This window comes from Amblyraja radiata, chromosome 17, assembly GCF_010909765.2.
Source record: "Amblyraja radiata isolate CabotCenter1 chromosome 17, sAmbRad1.1.pri, whole genome shotgun sequence".
Classification (NCBI taxonomy): domain Eukaryota; kingdom Metazoa; phylum Chordata; class Chondrichthyes; order Rajiformes; family Rajidae; genus Amblyraja; species Amblyraja radiata.
This window is the reverse complement of record NC_045972.1, coordinates 12,761,568-12,779,621: the sequence shown is the minus strand read 5'-3', so window position 1 is coordinate 12,779,621 and position 18,054 is coordinate 12,761,568. Positions and strand designations below refer to the sequence as shown.

The 18,054-nt window shown below is 47.3% G+C and overlaps 1 protein-coding gene across 1 annotated transcript in view; it reads right to left on the bottom strand.

Annotated features, from left to right (window-relative positions):
* The window catches only part of vps9d1 (VPS9 domain containing 1), a 78,606-nt gene extending 66,495 nt beyond the window's left edge, over window positions 1-12,111 (bottom strand). The window contains exons 1-4 of the mRNA XM_033035753.1: window positions 11,995-12,111; window positions 5,430-5,502; window positions 3,297-3,389; window positions 335-494 (exon numbers count right to left, since the gene is read on the bottom strand). Coding sequence (XP_032891644.1) covers window positions 335-494; window positions 3,297-3,389; window positions 5,430-5,502; window positions 11,995-12,087 — 419 coding nt within the window. The 5' untranslated portion in view covers window positions 12,088-12,111. The remainder of the gene's footprint in view (window positions 1-334; window positions 495-3,296; window positions 3,390-5,429; window positions 5,503-11,994) is intronic.
* Between the last annotated feature and the right edge of the window lie 5,943 nt (window positions 12,112-18,054).

Below are 18,054 nucleotides of genomic sequence, written 5' to 3'. Positions count from 1 at the left end.
CAGCGCCGGTGACCCAGGTTTGATCCTGCTCTCGGGTGCTGTCTGTGTGGAGTTTGCACGTTCTCACTCTGAGCACGTGAGTTTCCTCCGGCTGCTCGGGGACTGCTTCCCTCCCACATCCCGAAGACGTGCGAATTTATCGGTTGCATGTCCTCTGTAAAATGCCGCTAGTGCATGGGTGGAATTCTCCTTTGTTGCCAAATGGAGCACTGCATCACCGGAGCTTAGTCAGTGGCACAAAGCAAACACCATCCCCCTCCCTGGTCTACTTCCATCATTTGGATGACAACAATGATAAGAGGGTGGAATTATTCCAGGCGTTCTTGATTCTAACCTTTTTGTAATGAATGTTTCTGGAATTTGCTTTTTTTCAAAGACTTCAGGAGGCAAAAGTGATGTTCTGGTGCCACCCCCATCCGAGACGACTCTACGATGACTTGGAGTATATGAGGGCTTGGTGACTTGGCTTGCTGCAGGCTGCCTTTCCACTTCACCTGTGAGACACACACCAGGTCAAGTCAAGTCTACTTTATTGTCATATGCACAAGTACTGTAAAGTGCAGGTACCATAAAATGATCTTGTTTGCAGCAGCATCACAGGCACATAGAATATACTGTACATGACAATAGAAAGAAAAAATCAGAGCAAAAACATGACATTAGTGAAAAAACACAATTAGAAAACGAGTTGATGGTAGTGTAGGAAGTGGACCATAGTGTTCCACTGTGGAAGTAGGATTAGGGTTGTGCAGGTTTGTTCCAAGATCCAGATGGTTGCATGAAAGTAGCTGTTCCTGAACCTGGTGGTGTGGGACCAGGCTTCTCTACCTCCTGCCCAATGGATGTGGCAAAAAGGCATGGACTGAATGCTAGGGGGATCATTGATGATATGTCGCCTTCTTGAGGCAGGTGGTGGGGATCAACCAGGCTGAGTCCACCACATTTGAAACCGCTTGTGTAGCTTTGCTGTGAATTGCCAGACCAGGCCATGATGTAATCAGTTAGGATACTCTCTACAGTGCATCTGCAAAGGTTGGTTAGAGTATTCGGTAAGAAACTCAACAGCAAATGAAACATGTCTGCAGTTCCCTGCAGGATTTATTTCCCCCTGTGTATAATAAAGAATTAGTTAACCATAACATGAATAGAAAATGCTGGAATCACTCAGCAGGTTAGAACTGCTCTAGTACTCCGAGCGCGCGGGCTGAGCAGACGTTGGTCTTTGAATTATGGCGCCAATAATGGCGGCACTGCATTTGTAATATATTTGTAAGATGGCGGCGCGACTCACCTGTCGCAGCGGCCCCTACAGCCTGTCTGTCTTTAAAAAAAAAAATTTGTCTAGTTAAATGTAGTTGTTCGTGTTTTTTAATACTGTTTTTAACTGTGTATATGTGGGGGGGAGGGGGAAACTTAAAAAAATCTCTTCCCTGCACGGGAGACCCGACCTTTTCCCTGTCGGGTCTCCGTTGTTGTTGGGGCCTAGCACCGTGGAGCGGCCTCCAGCCGGAACGACCTGGGGGCTCCAGTCACGGAGCTTGCGGATTTACCATCATGGCGCAGGCCGCCCTCGGAGCGTGGGGAGCTGTGGTGGCTCGCTGCTGCGGCCCGACTCCGGAGCTCGGAGGCTCCAGCTGCAGCCGCAGGTCCGGTGGACCGTGATATCGGGAGCTCGCGGGTCCGGGTGAGAGACCGCTTTCCGGAGCTCCCGCAACGCAACTTCTCCAGCCCGTATCGCGGGGTTGGAACGACCTGGAGCGGGGCAGTACATCGCCCGGCGCGGCTTTAATGGCCGCGGGACATTCCAGCGCCCGCCGGGGGCTCCAACTGCGTGACATTTAGACCTGGAACGGGGCCGTACATCGCCCGGCGCGGCCTAAAATGGTCGTGGGACTTACCATCGCCCGCCTGGGGCTTCGACATCGGGAGAGAAATGGTGCAGGGGAGAGAAAAGACTTTGCCTTCCATCAGAGTGAGGAGGAGGTTCACTGTGATGGATGTTTCTGTAAATTGAATTGTGTGTGTGTCTTGTAGGAAATTGTCTTTGTTTGTATGGCTGTGGAAACGGAGTTTCGTTTGAGCCTCACTGAGGTTCAAATGACATGTAATAAAAATTGTATTGTATATTGTATTGTATCCTCAATTGGAGGAACAGCACCTGATATTTCGCTTGGGCAGGTTAAACCCAGCTATATGAAAATTGATTTCTCTAACTTCAAGTAACCCTTGCTTTCCCTCTCTCTCTATCCCTCCCCCATCCTAGTTCTCTGACTAATTTCACTGTCCTTCTGATTAATTTTCCTGTTTGTATGCCTCAATATCATCTTCCCATGAGCCATCAATGAACCATTCTACATTTCCTTGATTATCGTCTGCTTTGATCTGTCATTTTCACACCGTGCCCACATCTCTAGTTTCCCTCTCCTGACTCTTAGTCTGAAGAAGGGTCTTAGACAATAGACAATAGGTGCAGGAGTAGGCCATTCGCCCCTTTGGGCCAGCACCGCCATTCAATGTGATCATGGCTGATCATTGCCAATCAGTACCCCGTTCCTGCCTTCTCCTCATATCCCCTGACTCTACTATCTTTAAGAGCCCTATCTAGCTCTCTCTTGAAAGTATCCAGAGAACCGGCATCCACCTGAGGCAGAGAATTCCAGACTCACAACTCTCTGTGAGAAAAAGTGTTTCCTCGTCTCCGTTCTAAATGGCTTACCCCTTATTCTTAAACTGTGGCCCCTGGTCCTGGACTCCCCCTACATCTTGACCTAAAACACTACCGATTCCTCCTGTCCAGAGATGCTGCCTGATCCGCTGAGTTACTCCAGTCTATCTTCAATGTAAACCAGCATTTACAGTTTCTTCCTATACCTTAATTGGCTCTTACACTTGTTTTTGTCTGCATTTCTCTTTAGCTGTAACACTGTATTCTGTCCCCTGGTTATTTTCTCTTGTGCTTTACCTGATGTGTGTTATGATTGACATGCAAAACAGAGTTTTTTTCAATGTACCTCAGTATATGTGACAATAATAACCAATACCAGCCTGCCCTTCCAACATAGCTTTGCAAAATGCAAATATCATTGGCCTCCAAATCCAGCTTGCAATTCCTCAAAAAGAGCATTTAAATTCAGTCGCTGACGGTCATTGTAAGATTAGTACCTTTTTATCAAAAACTGCTAATAAAATCCGCTTCATTAATCATTTTACTTTTCCAGATCATGTGCATAACTCCATGTAAAACTGTGATGTTCTGAAAAGATAATTGTTCCACTACAAAGTATTCCATTACTCACCAAGTTTTGCAGCTGTGGTTTTAATCCTCTCTAAGCACTGGTCTGCCAATTTGAGCATTTTCTGCACTTCAGGTGTTACCAGCTCTCTCTCATCTGCAGTCAACACAAAATGCACACTAATGAAAACAGAACAATCACGGGGATGATTGGGTTAACGTGCAAGAAACTTTTGATCACTCTGGGCCTGTACTCACTGGGATTTAGAAAGGTGAGGGGAAAATCTCATTGAAATCTACCGAATAATGAAAGGACTAGATAGAGTGGATGTATAGAGGATGTTTTCAGTAATGGGAGAGTCTAGAACTAGAGGACACTGCCTCAGAATAAAAATGTGTACCTTTAGAAAGCAGATCAGGAGCAATTTCCTACTCAAAGGGTGGTGATTCTGTGGAATTCATTGCCACAGACACAATGAAGGCCAAGTTATTGGATATTTTTAAAGTGCAGATTGATAGGCTATTGATTAGAAAGGGTGTCAAAGGTTAAGGGGAGAAGGCGGGGGAATGGGGTTGAGATGGAAAATTGGATCAGCCATGATTGAAAGGTGGAGCAGTCTTGATGGGCTGATTGACCTACTTCTGCCTCTATGTCCTAAAGCAGGGATCGGCAACCTACGGCCCCTGGGCCGAATGCGGCCCGTAAACCGAAATAATCCGGCCCGCAGGCGGATTTTTTCCCCCGTAATCATCTGGCCCGCCGTGAGCCCGCCCCGAACGCGGCCGAGGTCTGGCTGTACCGCATCCTGCCGGCACGGCCACGCACCTTCTGTGGACACGTTTAAGAAAGAACTGCAGATACTGGAAAAATCGAAGGTAGACAAAAATGCTGGAGAAACTCAGTGGGTGAGACATGTAAGAATTGCATGAGGCTGCCTCATCCGCTGCGTTACCTCAGCATTTTTGTCTGTGAACTCATGATTTGATGCCTGCCATCCGGGGAGGGACCCATGTGTACACGTGATAGATGTGGTCCACCATCCGGTCACAGACATGCGTCCCAGCCCCTATGTAGAACAAGGTTGCCGACCCCTGTCCTAAAGTCTTAAAACACTGGAAACATTCAGCAGGTCAGGCAGCATCCATGAGAAAAGAAACAGTCAGGTCAAAGATCGCTTGACAGACTGGGAAGGAGTCAAAAGAAGCTTGTTGAGCTGCAGGGATGGGGATGTCTCAGATAGGGTAAAACGGGGTGACGTGGCGATGAGCTATAAACTTGGTCAATGAGAGAAGGGAAGCAGTTAGAGAGGATGGACATAGTAAAAGAATGCAGGAGTTGCAAAATGCAGAACAGAATGACATGCCTGGAAGGTCAGTCTGGGCTCTTCTCCACTCCCAGAAGGAAACAAAATGGGAGATAACTACTAGTAAACAAGCTAATATCACAGATGGATTATTGATGTAGGCAGAAAGCAAGTTACCTGCACTTGTAATAATAATAATACATTTTATTTATGGGCGCCTTTCAAGAGTCTCAAGGACACCTTACAAAAATTTAGCAAGTAGAGGAAAAACATGTAAGCGGAATGAAATAAATAGTAGAGACGTTTTAAATTGTAGAATTCAGTATTAGATCCAGAGGCCACAGAGAGAAAATGAAGTTCTGCTCTTCTAGCTTGTGTTAGGCCTCACTGTGATAGTACAGCAGGCTACAGGTTGATAGGTCAAAGTGCGAACTATGGGACAATTAATGTGACACCTCAGGATTGCCCCTAAGGACTGAATGCATGTGCTCAACAAAGTGGCCATGCAATCTGTGTTTGGATTCTCCAACAAGTGGAGACCATAATGCATACACCAAATTCACTAGATTGGGGGAAGTGAACGTGATGTGATTTTCACAAAATTCACTTGAAAATCCTTGTCAATCTTGGTCTTTACTCTTATACAGCACAGGAATGTGGCACTGAACTTAACTGTGAGGCAAAGCTTTACATTTTTAAAAATGCCCATGAGTTTGTAGGAAGGAATTGTAGATGCTGGTTTAAACCAAAGATAGACACTTAAAGCTGGAGTAACTCAGCATGACAGACAGCATCTCTGGAGAGAAGGAATGGGTGACATTTCGGGTCGAGACCCAAAAATGTCCATGAAATATACTATACATAGAAAATGACAACAAATAAGACAATTTTACCTTTTATTTGGGCATCTTCTATCAAAGCTTGTGTGATAAAGTGTATACTCTTAAGGTATTCGCAATAAGCTTCCTGTCAATAAGAAAAGAGAATGGATCAATAATCTATGCTGTTACGGGTGTTGAATGCAGCCAGAATGGATAAAGGTAACAATTTCCATGTTAGAATGGAGAAACAAGGAATTACGGGTGCTGGTTTGCAAATAAACAATAATCATTCAGCAGCTCAGGCAGCATCTCTGGAGAACATGGACTGGCAATGTTTTGTGTTGGGACTCTTCTTCAGACACAAGCAAAATAGTATGGATATTGGAATTCTCAACTGAAAGGAGCAAATGGTTGCAGTGTTAATGGTCAGGCAGTATCTGTGGAAAGAGAAACAGGTTTCATTGCTCATCTCATTGACCTGAAGTGGAGAGATTGGAAACAAAACAAGTTAGGGAAGGACTGCTATCATGCAATAAAATGGAAGACGGAAAATTAGTTTATGCTTCTGCTCATTGAGTCATTGTGATTCATGTATCTTGATTGGTTCCCAATTCAACAAATTTAATCACACGTAGCAGAGGAGATCAAGAACGATAAGAGTGGGTCCAAAATAAAACCCCAGGCTACTCTGTTGATTCAACGATAACTTGTTATCTACCATGCACCAGATAAAATCCCTTTTTTGTTCCCCACAAATCTGATTTTATTTAAAAACTGTGATACCAAGTAGTAATGGAAAACAGTGCGTGCGCACTCGATATGTGCCAACACTCACTGAACATTGAAATACAATGTTTGGTTGATTGATTGAAAGATACAGCATGGAAACAGGCCCTTCGGCCCACCAAGATCATCCGTTCACACACGTCCTATGTTATCTCACTTTCTCATCCATTCCCTACACATTAGGCGCAATTTACAGAGGCCAATAAACCCACCAACACGCACGCCTTTGAGATGCGGCAGGAAACAGGAACACCCGGAGGAAACCCATGTGGACGCAGGTAACACATGCAAACTCCACACAGACAGCACCTGGGGTCGGGATCAAACCCAGTCTCTGGCACAGTGAGGCAGCATCTCTGCCAGCTGCACCACGCAAATATGATATAGAACAAACATGCTGGAAAGATTAAATGATGCACCGATTGCAAGCAGCAATGACCAAAGTAATTGATGTGTGGTTAAGGCACAAATGAGATGCAAAAAAAACAATGTTATAAATGTGGTGAGGTCACCAGTGTCTTGTCTTTGGCCTGCTACAAGAAAACATTGTTTATAAGTCACTTCACCCAGTACAAATGCACTTAATTGAACTCATGTGAATTCTTACATCAACAGCAAACTCTAATTACAAAGCTAACCTCATAATCCTCTGACATTTTCCCCACCTCCAACGGGATCCCCATCAAGTCCCATCTCCACCCTTTTCCGCTGAGACCGTTCCCTCCACAATTCCCTGGTTAACTCCTCCCTTCCCACCCAAACCTCCCCCTCCCCAGGCACATTCCCCAGGCAACTTTCTTGGGCAGCTTACAACCCAATGTTATGAATATTAATTTATCTAACTTCAAGTCTCTTTCTCTCTCCTCTCTCTCTTCAAGTCTCTCTCTCTCTCCTCAACTCTTTCTCGCTCTCTCTCCGCCACCCTAGTCCTCCAACTATGTTTGGATGTCTCCCTGTCACCTTACCTTCAGCCCACAATTAACCATTCTACATTTCCTTGATCATCGTCTGCTTTGATCTATTGTTTACACACCTTAACCTCCCATATGTCTAGTTTCCCACTCCCCTGTCTGAGGAAGGGTCTTGACCTGAAACATCACTCATTCCTCTCCAGAGAAGCTGCCTGACCTACTGAGTTAATCCAACATTTTGTGTCTATCTTCTGGTACTATTAAATATGTGATCATATGTGAATATTTAAGACTCCACTCCAATTTTATACATATTTGAATAATTTATAGTCATAGGCCCTTCGGCCCAAATTGCCCACGCCGGCCGACAAAGTCCCAGCTACACTAGTCCCACTTGCCTGCGCTTGGTCTATATTCATCCAAACCTGACCTATCTATGTACCTGTCTAACAGTTTCTTAAACGATGGGATAGTCTCAGCGTCAACTATCTCCTCTGGCAGCTTGTTCCATACACCCACCAACCTTTGTGTGAAAAAGTTACCCCTCGGATTCCTGTTAAATCTTTTCCCTTTCACCTTGAACCTATGTTCTCTGGTCCTCGATTCCCCTACTCTGGGCGAGTGGTGGAGCGGGCACTCAGAGATGACATGGTTGGCTGTCTGTTGTTCTGCTCCACATTCACAGGCTGGGCTCTGGCGGAGCCCCCATCACCATATGCTGGCATTGAAACGTCCAACTCCAGTACGAAGTCTGTTGAGCTTCACCCATGTACCTCTGGGGAGGTCAGACCCTGGACAGCTTTTATCTGGTGAAGAGATGTAGCTGTATAATGGGGATGAGGTTGCCTTCCACTCCTGTGACCACTTGGTGGCTATCCAGTGTGCTTTTGTCTCGGTTGGCTGGATGGATGCTAGGAGTTGTTTTCCATTGGGGTGGCCTCTGCTCTCTGCTGATAGCCTGATGGAGGAGGTGATCTAGGTCCATGGCAGGACGATAAAGTGCCAGATTTGCTGCTCGCCTTTGGATCCCTGCAGACGGAGGGCCTGCAAGGATAGGGAGCTGCTCGACTGGAGTAGGTTGAAGGCACCCAGTGATGGCTCGCAAGGTGCTGTTCAAGCTCGTGTCTACCAGGCTAGTATGTCTGTTTCTGTGACCAGGTGGTAGCTGTTCCTTGGTTGGGAATGGCATCTTTACGTGGTGGTGGTGGTTTTCACTGCATTTCTTGCTTGAGGAGACTATGACAGTGGCTGGACTGTGTGAAGGAAGTTCTTCCTCGACTTCAGCCATTTTGGGGCTGGGTGATGGGAATGAACATGGCGAATGGCGGGTGTCCCCAACTTGCCTACTACATTTAGTTCTATCAGCAACTGATCTGCGGATTCCTGGTGGAGCAATACCGGCCAAGACATGCAAGCTATCCACATCCGTTGGTTTTATGCAGCCAGTGATGCATCTGCAGCTGTCATTAAGGGCGGCATCAACTTTCTTCGCATGAGATGATCTCTCCCAAACAGGACAAGCATCCTCTGCAGCAGAGTAGCAGAGCGCAAGAGCAGTTGACCACAGTGTAGGTGCATTGGTACCCCATGACTAGCCACCAGGGGCGCCGGGGGGGATGGCAGCCCTGCCGGCAGTCTGTTCGCTTTTTTCATCCTTTTGTTATTTTTAGCATTTGTTAAAAGTTTGATTTAATGTACTTTGGTTTGTTTTATGTGGGGGGAGGGGGGAAATCGGGGGAAACCTTTTTTTCAGGTACTTGCCTTCCCGGAGATGTGATTAATTTTCGGATAACATTCTCCAGGCTCTGCGGCCTACCATCGCTGGAGCTGGAGGCCTCCATGGACTGTCGTGAGCCCCACCCCGGAGCGCGGAATGACCATCGGAGCGGATTCCTTGCCTGGGATCGCTCCCACCGTGGCCTGCGGACTTACCATCAAGGGCTCGCAGTCTCGGGAGAGGCTAGTCAGGGGCTTCAACGCCGCAGAAGGTTCGACCTTCTAATTCCCGTTGACTATTTGGGGGTCTGTAGTACACCCCCAACAAGGTGATCATCCCTTTCTTGTTCTTCAACTCCACCCATATAGCCTCACCAGACAAATCGTCCATAATGTCACCTCTGAACACAGCTGTGACATCCTCCTTCACCAACAATGCAACCCCCCCTCCACTTTTTCCCTCACCCCTGTCTCTTCTGAAGCTCCTGTACCCCGAAACATTGAGCTGCCAGTTCTGCCCCTCCTTTAACCAGGCTTCAGTCATGACTACAACGTCCCAGTCGCTCGTACCTATCCATGCCCTAAGCTCATCTGCCCTACCCGTCAGGCCCTCTGCATTAAAATACATGCAGTTTAAACAACCCTCCTTCCTCGCTCTCCACCTTTCACCTGCCTATTCTGTCCACTAACCTTTCCCACACCACCCTCCATACCAACTTCTAGCCTCTCACGTACCTCTGTCCTGCACGAGATCCCACCCCCCTGCCAATCTAGTTTAAACCCTGCCATGTAGCATTAGCAAACCTTCCCGCTAGGATGTTGGGCCCCCTCCAGTTTAGGTGCAACCCGTCCTTTTTATACAGGTCACCCCTGCCCCGGAAGAGATCCCAATGATCTAGAAATCTGAATCCCTGCTCCCTGCACCAACTCCTCAGCCACACATTCATTTCCCCTGTCTTCCTATTCTTACCTTCACCAGCACGAGGTACTGGAAGCAATCCTGAGATCACCACCCTGCAGATCCTGCTTTTCAGTCTACTGCCCAATTCCGTAAATTCTTGTTGCAGAACCTCCTCCCTCTTCCGACCTATATCATTTGTGCCAACATGCACAACAACCCCCGGCTGCTCCCCCTCACTCTTGAGGATGCCGTGCAGACGCTCCAAGACGTCCTGGACCCTGGCACTAGGGAGGCAACACACCATCCTGGAGTCTCGCCTGCTGCCGCAGAATCTCCTGTCCGCACCTCTAACGATGGAGTCCCCCCCCCACTACGGCTCTGCCTGACGTCACTCTTCCCCGTTGAGCCTCGGCACCAGGGTTGGGATCACAGACCTGGCTACCACTCAATCTTGTCGTGTCATCCACTCCGACAGCTCCCAAGGGAGTGTACCTGGTTTCATAGGTACAGCCACCGGGGGCTCCTGCACTCCATGTTTACTTCTCCTCCTTGTTGTCACCCACCTTCGCTCTTCCGGTACCCTCAGTGTGACAACCTCACTGTGGGTCCGGTCCAGGAAACTCTCGTTATCCCAGATGGCCCTGAGGCCATCCAGATGCTGCTCCAGTTCCCTGACACCTTCATTCAGGAGCTGCACCTGGACACAATTTCCACAGGTGTACTTGTCAGAAGCACCAGCAGTGACCCTGACTTCCCACATCCTGCAGGAGAGACTGTAGCAACTTGTCTGCCCATACTCCGGTGGACAAAGATGACGAATTTCGGATGAGACACACTCAGAGTTGAGTGAAGCCTATTCCCTTCTCTGCTGCCGATAGCCTCATTCTGCACTGCAATATGTCACAATTTTAAATATCGGACACACGCGGAACCGATTCAAGTGTAGTCTCCTTGCCGTCTTTGCAAACACTAGGGAACTTTTCCTGGTTCTTATTGTTCCAGGTGTTCATGAACATTCAAGTAGAATACCTTGTTACTTCAGACCAGCATCTTCACACTTCACACCCTCCCCACTGTCTCCTTCAATCTCCGCTCTCTATTTCATCTCATCCCCTGGACCCCATGTATCTCTCCATCTCACACTATCACTGTCCATCGCCTCATCCCTATATTCCACCTCTCTCCTTCTTCCACTCCCTCTCTTGCCACTTCCCCCTTCCCCCTCCTCTCTCACCTCCTCCCTCTGATCCCTTCCTTCTCCATTCTTGCCCCTTCCTCCTCTTCCCCTTCCCTTACCCGCACACCCATACTATCCCCTATCCTGCTCTCTCCCTCTTACTCCCCCTCCCTCCCTCCACCTCCACTGCCCCTCCTACGTTTCCCCAACATGCCCTCCCCGACTCTTTCCCACTATCCTCATTCCTTCCCTCTCACTCAGTCTCTTTCCATCCCTTTCTCTCCCCCCCTCATTCCTCCCCCTTCTCCCTCCCTTTCCCACCATAGTCCTCCTCTCTCCCCCTATTTTCTCCCTTCTCTCTCGTTTCACCCTCCCCACTTCATCCTCTCCCTCAGCCCTCACCATCCTCACCCTCCCTCTCTTCTCCCCATCCTCAATTCCCTCCATCTCCTCTTCCCCTCTCCCCCTTTCACCGTCCATCCCGTCTCTCGCCTCTTCCTTGCTATTCCTCCCCATCCTCCCTGACTTACCCCTCTATCTCCCCCTTCACCCCACCAACCCCCTCTCTCCCCACACTCTCCCTCCCCATTCCCTCTCTCCCTCTCATCTTCCTCTCCCCTCTCATCTCGTCCTCTCTCCTCCCTCTTCTCTCCCCCTTCTCCTCTCCTTCTCTCCCTCCCTCATTCCCTCTCTCCCCTCATCCCTCTCTCCCTCCCTCCCTCATTCCCTCTCATCTCGTCCTCTCTCCTCTCTCTTCTCTCCCCTCCCTCTCCCCCTCCCCATTCTCTCTCCCCTCATCCCTCTCTCCTTCCCTCTCCCATCCTCTTTCCCTCTCCTCTCCCCTCTCCCATCCCCTCTCTCCCCCTCTCTTCCATCTATCCCCCTCTCCCTCTATCCTCCTCTCCTCTCTCCCCTCATCCCTCTCCCATCTCTCCCCCTCTCTCCTCCCTCTCCCCCCCTCTCCCCTTCTCCTTCCCCCCCAATCTCTACCTCTCTCCCCCTCTCCTCTCCTCTCTCCCCCTCTCCCCCTCTATCCCCATCTCTCCATCTCCCCCTCACTGGGAGCCCGGTTCCATAGCAGCTCCCGGCCCTGTACGCGCTGTCAGTCCGCCTGTGTCCCCACAGAAGCCCCCGGCCAAGTTGTACCTTCAGCCGGCAGTCGGTGTCCAGCTGGATCGCCACCCTCGCCATCTTCATGGCGTTCTGCAGCGCATTCCCTGCCGGCTCCGGGAACGCCATGGCGCCGCCTGGCGGAACGTTAGATGCGGGACCTGGGCGTCACCCGGACGACCTGACGCGCGGGGACCAGGGACCGCCGGACACTTTAACCCGCGGACACCCCGCTGCGGCTGCACCCGGCGCGCCACCTGGTGGAGCGGGCCCCAACCTGCAGGCAGGTGAGGGAACCAAGTCCCAGTTCTGCAGTCAATCAACATGTACATTTGCTCATGATTTTGCAACGAAAAGCGAGTAAAATAAAACCATGAAAAAGCTGGAAATATGGAATACATTTAGAAAATGCTGGAAACACTTCGTAGATCTTTTTTTTAAATTCCTCCACCAATTTTGGAGAGCTTGAGGTGTGGGATGGAACCAAATCACTAACAGCCTCTTGTTCCCCATAAGCAGTTCTCACCACTTTGCACCTTTACATCTAACCCATGTGTCATTTAACTCGTTTTACAGTCCCAAATGTTAAAGACGTGTTATTTTGCTGCATTCAAAACTTAAACTGAATTGAGAGGAGAATTTTATTGTATCTAACTGTATATAGTGAAGCTGATGCAGGACTTTTCTAATCAAACTTTACATTCAGTCGTATTATTCTTCAAAATCCACTTTTATGCCAACCCCCTGCAGTTGATTTCAAAGAACATTCTGAGGCTGTTAATGAACCAAGATAATGTGATGTAGTCCATTTCCTCCTAATCTTGTGGTTTTTGACTGCAGTTCAAAACTTGAGTTATACAATGCTAAAGGAAATGATGCAGAGGAAATGTTTACATTTTCTAAAACAATTGAAGTGCAATGGTTCTGATCTAAACAAATGCCAACAGTGGAAAATTAGAGAACTTTTCAGAAAGTGATAAAATGATTATAGGAAGAAAAATTCTTCACAGAAATAACTTATTTCCCATATTTTTTTTAAACTTTGTTCAGAATAAAAAATATATATAGAACAGAATCTCCACAAACTCTTCATATATTGTTTATACATTCAATAGTATCATACTCAGTAGTTTTTGCACCTGTCTTTAAACAAAATACTCTGGCCACTCATATCAAGAGTGTTTTATTGTCATGTATCCCAGATAGAACAATGACATTCTTACTTACTGCAGCACATGTGGCCCCTGGGGTAATATCCCTTTCTCATTTAAGGGATGGCCCCACCAGACTCTGCCCCTCAATATCCAACAGTGGATCATAAGATCATGTGATAGGAGCAAAAGTAGGCTATTTGGCCCATCAAGTCTACTCTGCCATTGAACAATGGCTGATCTACCTCTCCCTCCTAACCCAATTCTCCTGTCTTCTCCCCATAACCTCTGACACCTGTACTAATCAAGAATCTATCTATCTCTGCCTTAACTGACAACCTCCACAGCCTTATGTGGTAATGAATTCCACAGATTCACCACCTTCTGACTAAAGAAATTCCTCCTCATCTCCTTCCTAAAAGAATGTCCTTTAATTTTGAGGCTATTACCTCTGGTCCTAGACTCTCCCACTAGTGGAAATATCCTCTCCACATACATTCTATCCAAGCCTTTCACTATTCTATACGTTTCAATGAGGTCTACCCTCATTCTTCTAAACTCCAGCGAGTACAGGCCCAGTACCGTCAAACCCTAGACTGTGGTCCTCCCCCTCAGAGCCTTGCCGTTGGCTGCACCAAGCTTCAACGCATTCCTAACCATGTACTCCTGCAGTCTGGAAATAGCCAGTCAGCAACATTCCCTGACAGACATCCCACTGTACTGGGAGACCAACAAGTTTCGGGCTGACCAAAGAGTTGATAATCTTTCAGCAGCACAGTCACATGACCACACTTTTATGCTTCAAAAAACAAAGCTCTGTCATCGTAGCATCATGCGTCAATGAAAGATGATGTGTAAGACTTCCTCTTTAAGTAGTTCGGAGTATATTTCGATGTGAATGTAATGAAAGCAACTAATCAGCTTGGCTTATGAAGTAAAAACAACCACAGGTTGAATGCACTAAAATAAAGAGAGAAAATAAATGTGCCAGAAAATTGTTATAAAGAGGGCAGTTAAATCTTCCAAGGCTGTTGGGATCAGATTTCAGTTCATTGCCTGCCATTATCTCAAATGACAGCAAAATGGATAGAAAATTCTGTTGTCAACGAAAATGTAAAATCCAGCTATACAAACATTCCACCAGTGTTACCGCAGCTGTTAAAAACCAGATGATTAGTCTTGAGATGAAAACCAAACAAACCTATGACCTGTTGTTATCTTCGAATGGTTTGGCCCTCAGGTGCATCTTTAATTGTTTCCAAAAAACAGTTTTCCATTATTCTGTGCGTTCTTGACCTGGCTCAGCTTTGGGGAATATCTGCCCCACATATGGAGTTCAAACACCAAGCACAGTAGCACAGTTGGTAGAGCAGACGCCCCACGGCGCCAGAGTCCTGATTTCAATCCTGACTTCAGTTGCTGTCAGTGTGGAGTTTGCACGTTCTCTCTGTGACTCGCGTGGGTTTTCTCTGGGTGCTCTGGTTTCTTCCCACATCCCAAAGAAGTGCGGGTTTGTCGTTTAAATGGCCTCTGTAAAATGTCCCCAGTGTGTACAGCAAGTGAGTGAGAAAGTGCGATAACATAGAACTAGTTGAAATGGTTGATCAATGGTCGGTGTGGACTCGGTGGGCCAAAGGGACTGGTTCCATGCTGTAGCTCTAAACTAAACTAAACTAAACATGACCACAGGGCCCACTAGGATGAGCTTGTTTTGTAGATGCTTTCGGGTGGGACAAAATACTTTGAATGGGTTTTAGTTGTTAGTTATTATTACCCAAATCTTCTACATTTCAACCAGATCTCTCCTCACACTTCTGTGCTGTCATGGATACAGGTTGAGTTGATCCAACCTCTCCTCATACAAAGGTCCAGCAACCTGTCTGGTGAACCTGTCGCATCCCTTTTTATCAGTTGTAAGAATGGGTTGCAGAATAGACAAGCTATAGTTTCAGGTTGTACCTGTAAACTTAGCTGAAACTCCGGTGCTTATTGGGAGCTTTTTTGTTTTAATTCACTCACAATATCTGGGTGTCTCAGCCGTCCATTGTTCATTGTCCCTCAATATCCGAGCATAGGCCTCTAGCTTCATTTCTGTCATTGTGGAGAAGTCACTGGGATGAGGTTCCAGGATTATCACTCAGTGTTGAGGTGAGAACTGGGATATATTTTATATGTAGCAGGATGGTGGAGACCATAAAGGTGCTGGTAGATGGGAAGGAACTGCAGATGCTGGTTTAAATGGAAATTAGACACAAAAACCAGGAGTAACTCAGACAAAGGTGCTGGCCATGTGTGATCATGTGCCCACGTTCTCCAGTTCAATCATATCTTTCCTGTGAAGGGTGAATTGTACAAGTATTGTACAAGTATTAAACTGTGGGATGCTGGCATTTTTAATGTGATGCCCCCAATCATAAATCCCATGCTCAGTTGGTTAAACACACCAGATGCGTGCTTTGTTTCAGTCTTCCCTCAGGAGTTGTTGAATAGGAACCTCTTGCAACTTAACCGCACGTTTCCTGCAGCCCATCATTACAGGTCAAAACATCCAAGGCCAACAGTTGCGGGAATTTCACCTCCTTCTGCAGAAAATGGTGTTACCGTTGCATGAAGTGAAATACCTACTCACGTAGCCTACAATCTTTAGCTATTTTACCAGGGTCATACAGCACGGAAACAGGACCTTCAGCTCACTTTGTCCATGTCGACCAAGATACCCCACCTAAGCTAGACCCATTTGCCTGTGTTTGGCCCATATCCCTCTAAATCATTCCTATACATGGACCTGTCAATGTTGTTACGGTATTTGCCTCCACTTGGTTGAGGCAGGTATGATAACAATTTTGAAATTGCGAATGTCCTTGGTAAGTATACTCTAGCTTGCCCATGGCAACGGACTCTTGGATTATAATTACAATCATAGTGGCTGTGTTGTTATTATAATCAAATGTTTTTCTACAGTAGCAAATGGCTACACATTTCAAGGGTCCACTGCATGATTTGGCATGGTGGAATCGGAATCTGCTGCATATCACGATGATGGCCCAGGTCTCTTGCCCTGTAATGCTATGGCAATTAAAAAGATATGGTGCATCGGTCTTCACCTATGTCAACCGTGTCTTCCTACAACATATACTGTTAAGGACTTGTGAGATTCACGAGTATTCACAAGAGACCAGTTTTTTCAGCTGACTTCTACCGGGCTGAGGCCAGGCGACAACTCTCAGATACCTCCTCCTACTTATCCTTGGACCATGAACCCACAGACAAGCACCAGGCCTTATATCACACACCATTATTGATTTCATCACTTCTGGCTGTCTGCCTTCCACAGCCTCCAACCTTATCATTTCCCAGCCCTGTACAGCCCGGCTTTACCTTCTCCCCAAAATCCACAAACACAACTGCCCTGGCAGACCCATTGTTTCTGCCTGTTCCAGTCCCACTGAAATGATTTCCACGTACCTCGACTCCATCCTATCCCCCCGGTCCAATCTCTCCCGACCTATGTCCATGATACCTCACATGTCCTTCGCTTCTTTAACAACTAACACTTTCCGAGCCACCACTCTCTCATCTCTACTATGGAGATTCAGTTGCTACATCTCCATCCCCCACCAGGAAGGCCTTAAAGCCCTCCATTTCTTCCTTGGGTCGCAGAACCATCCAATTTTCCTCAACTAACACTCAACTCCACCTAGCGGAGCTGGTCCTCACCCTCAACAACTTCTCCTTTGACTCCTCCCACTTCCTCCAAGTCCAAGGCGTAGCTATGGGCACCCGCATGGGCCCCAGCTATGTCTGCCTCTGTAGGATACGTTGAACAATCCCTGTTCCAGGCGTACACTGGCCCTATCCCCGAACTCTATCTCGGTTACATTGATGACTGCATCGGTGCTACCTCCAGCACCCATCCAGAACTCATTGACTTCATCAACTTCACCACCAATTTTCATCCTGCACTCAAACTTACTTTGACCATCTCCGCCACCTCCCTCCCCTTTCTTGATCTCACAGTCTCCATACAGGATGGAGATCCTGGTGCTTGACGAAGACCTCGCAGAATGGCGGCGCATATTTGAAGAAGATTTCTCAATTTACATTGAAGCAGCTCACCCTACTGCTGCTCCCGGTGTTCGAGCGTCAATTCTTCTTAATCTAGCAGGCACAGAAGCTGCCTGACGTGCCAGAGGATTTCATTGTGAACTGGCTAGGTTTGACCCAGCTGGTGTCCAGATCGCCCCCGCTGAGTATCCGAGACCCTGACTGCCTACTACACAAATTCCGACAGTTATGTGAGTTACGCAATAACTTGGTCATGGAGAGACATTTGTTCTTTTCCCGAAGCCAGAGACAGGGTGAACCTGTGGAGATGTATGTCAGTGCCTTGAAGCACATTGCCAGTCGATGCGATTTCAGGGATATATATGATAGCCTAGTCCGTGAATGTTTGGTCTATGGTGTCCGCAATGATAAATTACACGGTGAGTTACTGCGGGATTACTCTAGAGACTGCTGAGCTTACTCTAGAGACTGCTGAAAACCGCTGACACATTGCTGAAATGGCTGATGCTCATACAAAAGTTTTAGGGCACTCTGCTGGTCGTGAAAGTAATGCTGCCGGCATGGCTTATCAAATCTCTCGCCGTTCTCCTCAAGTGCCCGACAACTCTATTGTGAGACTAATAAACAATTGTTTTAACTGTGGGAGTTCGCATGCTGCTGCTCATGACTGTTGCCCTGCGTATGGAAAATTATGTTGATTTTGTAACAAAAGGAATCTTTTCTTAAAATGCTGCCGCTTGCGTAGCAACAGACTTCAAACAAGGCAATCTGTTAATTCACTTGGCCATGAGAACTTGCTCTCGGAATGCTCTCAACCAGCTCCCACGGATTTGCAGGCTGCTAGCAAAGGTTTTGACTTGGATGTGCATTCCCTGTCTGA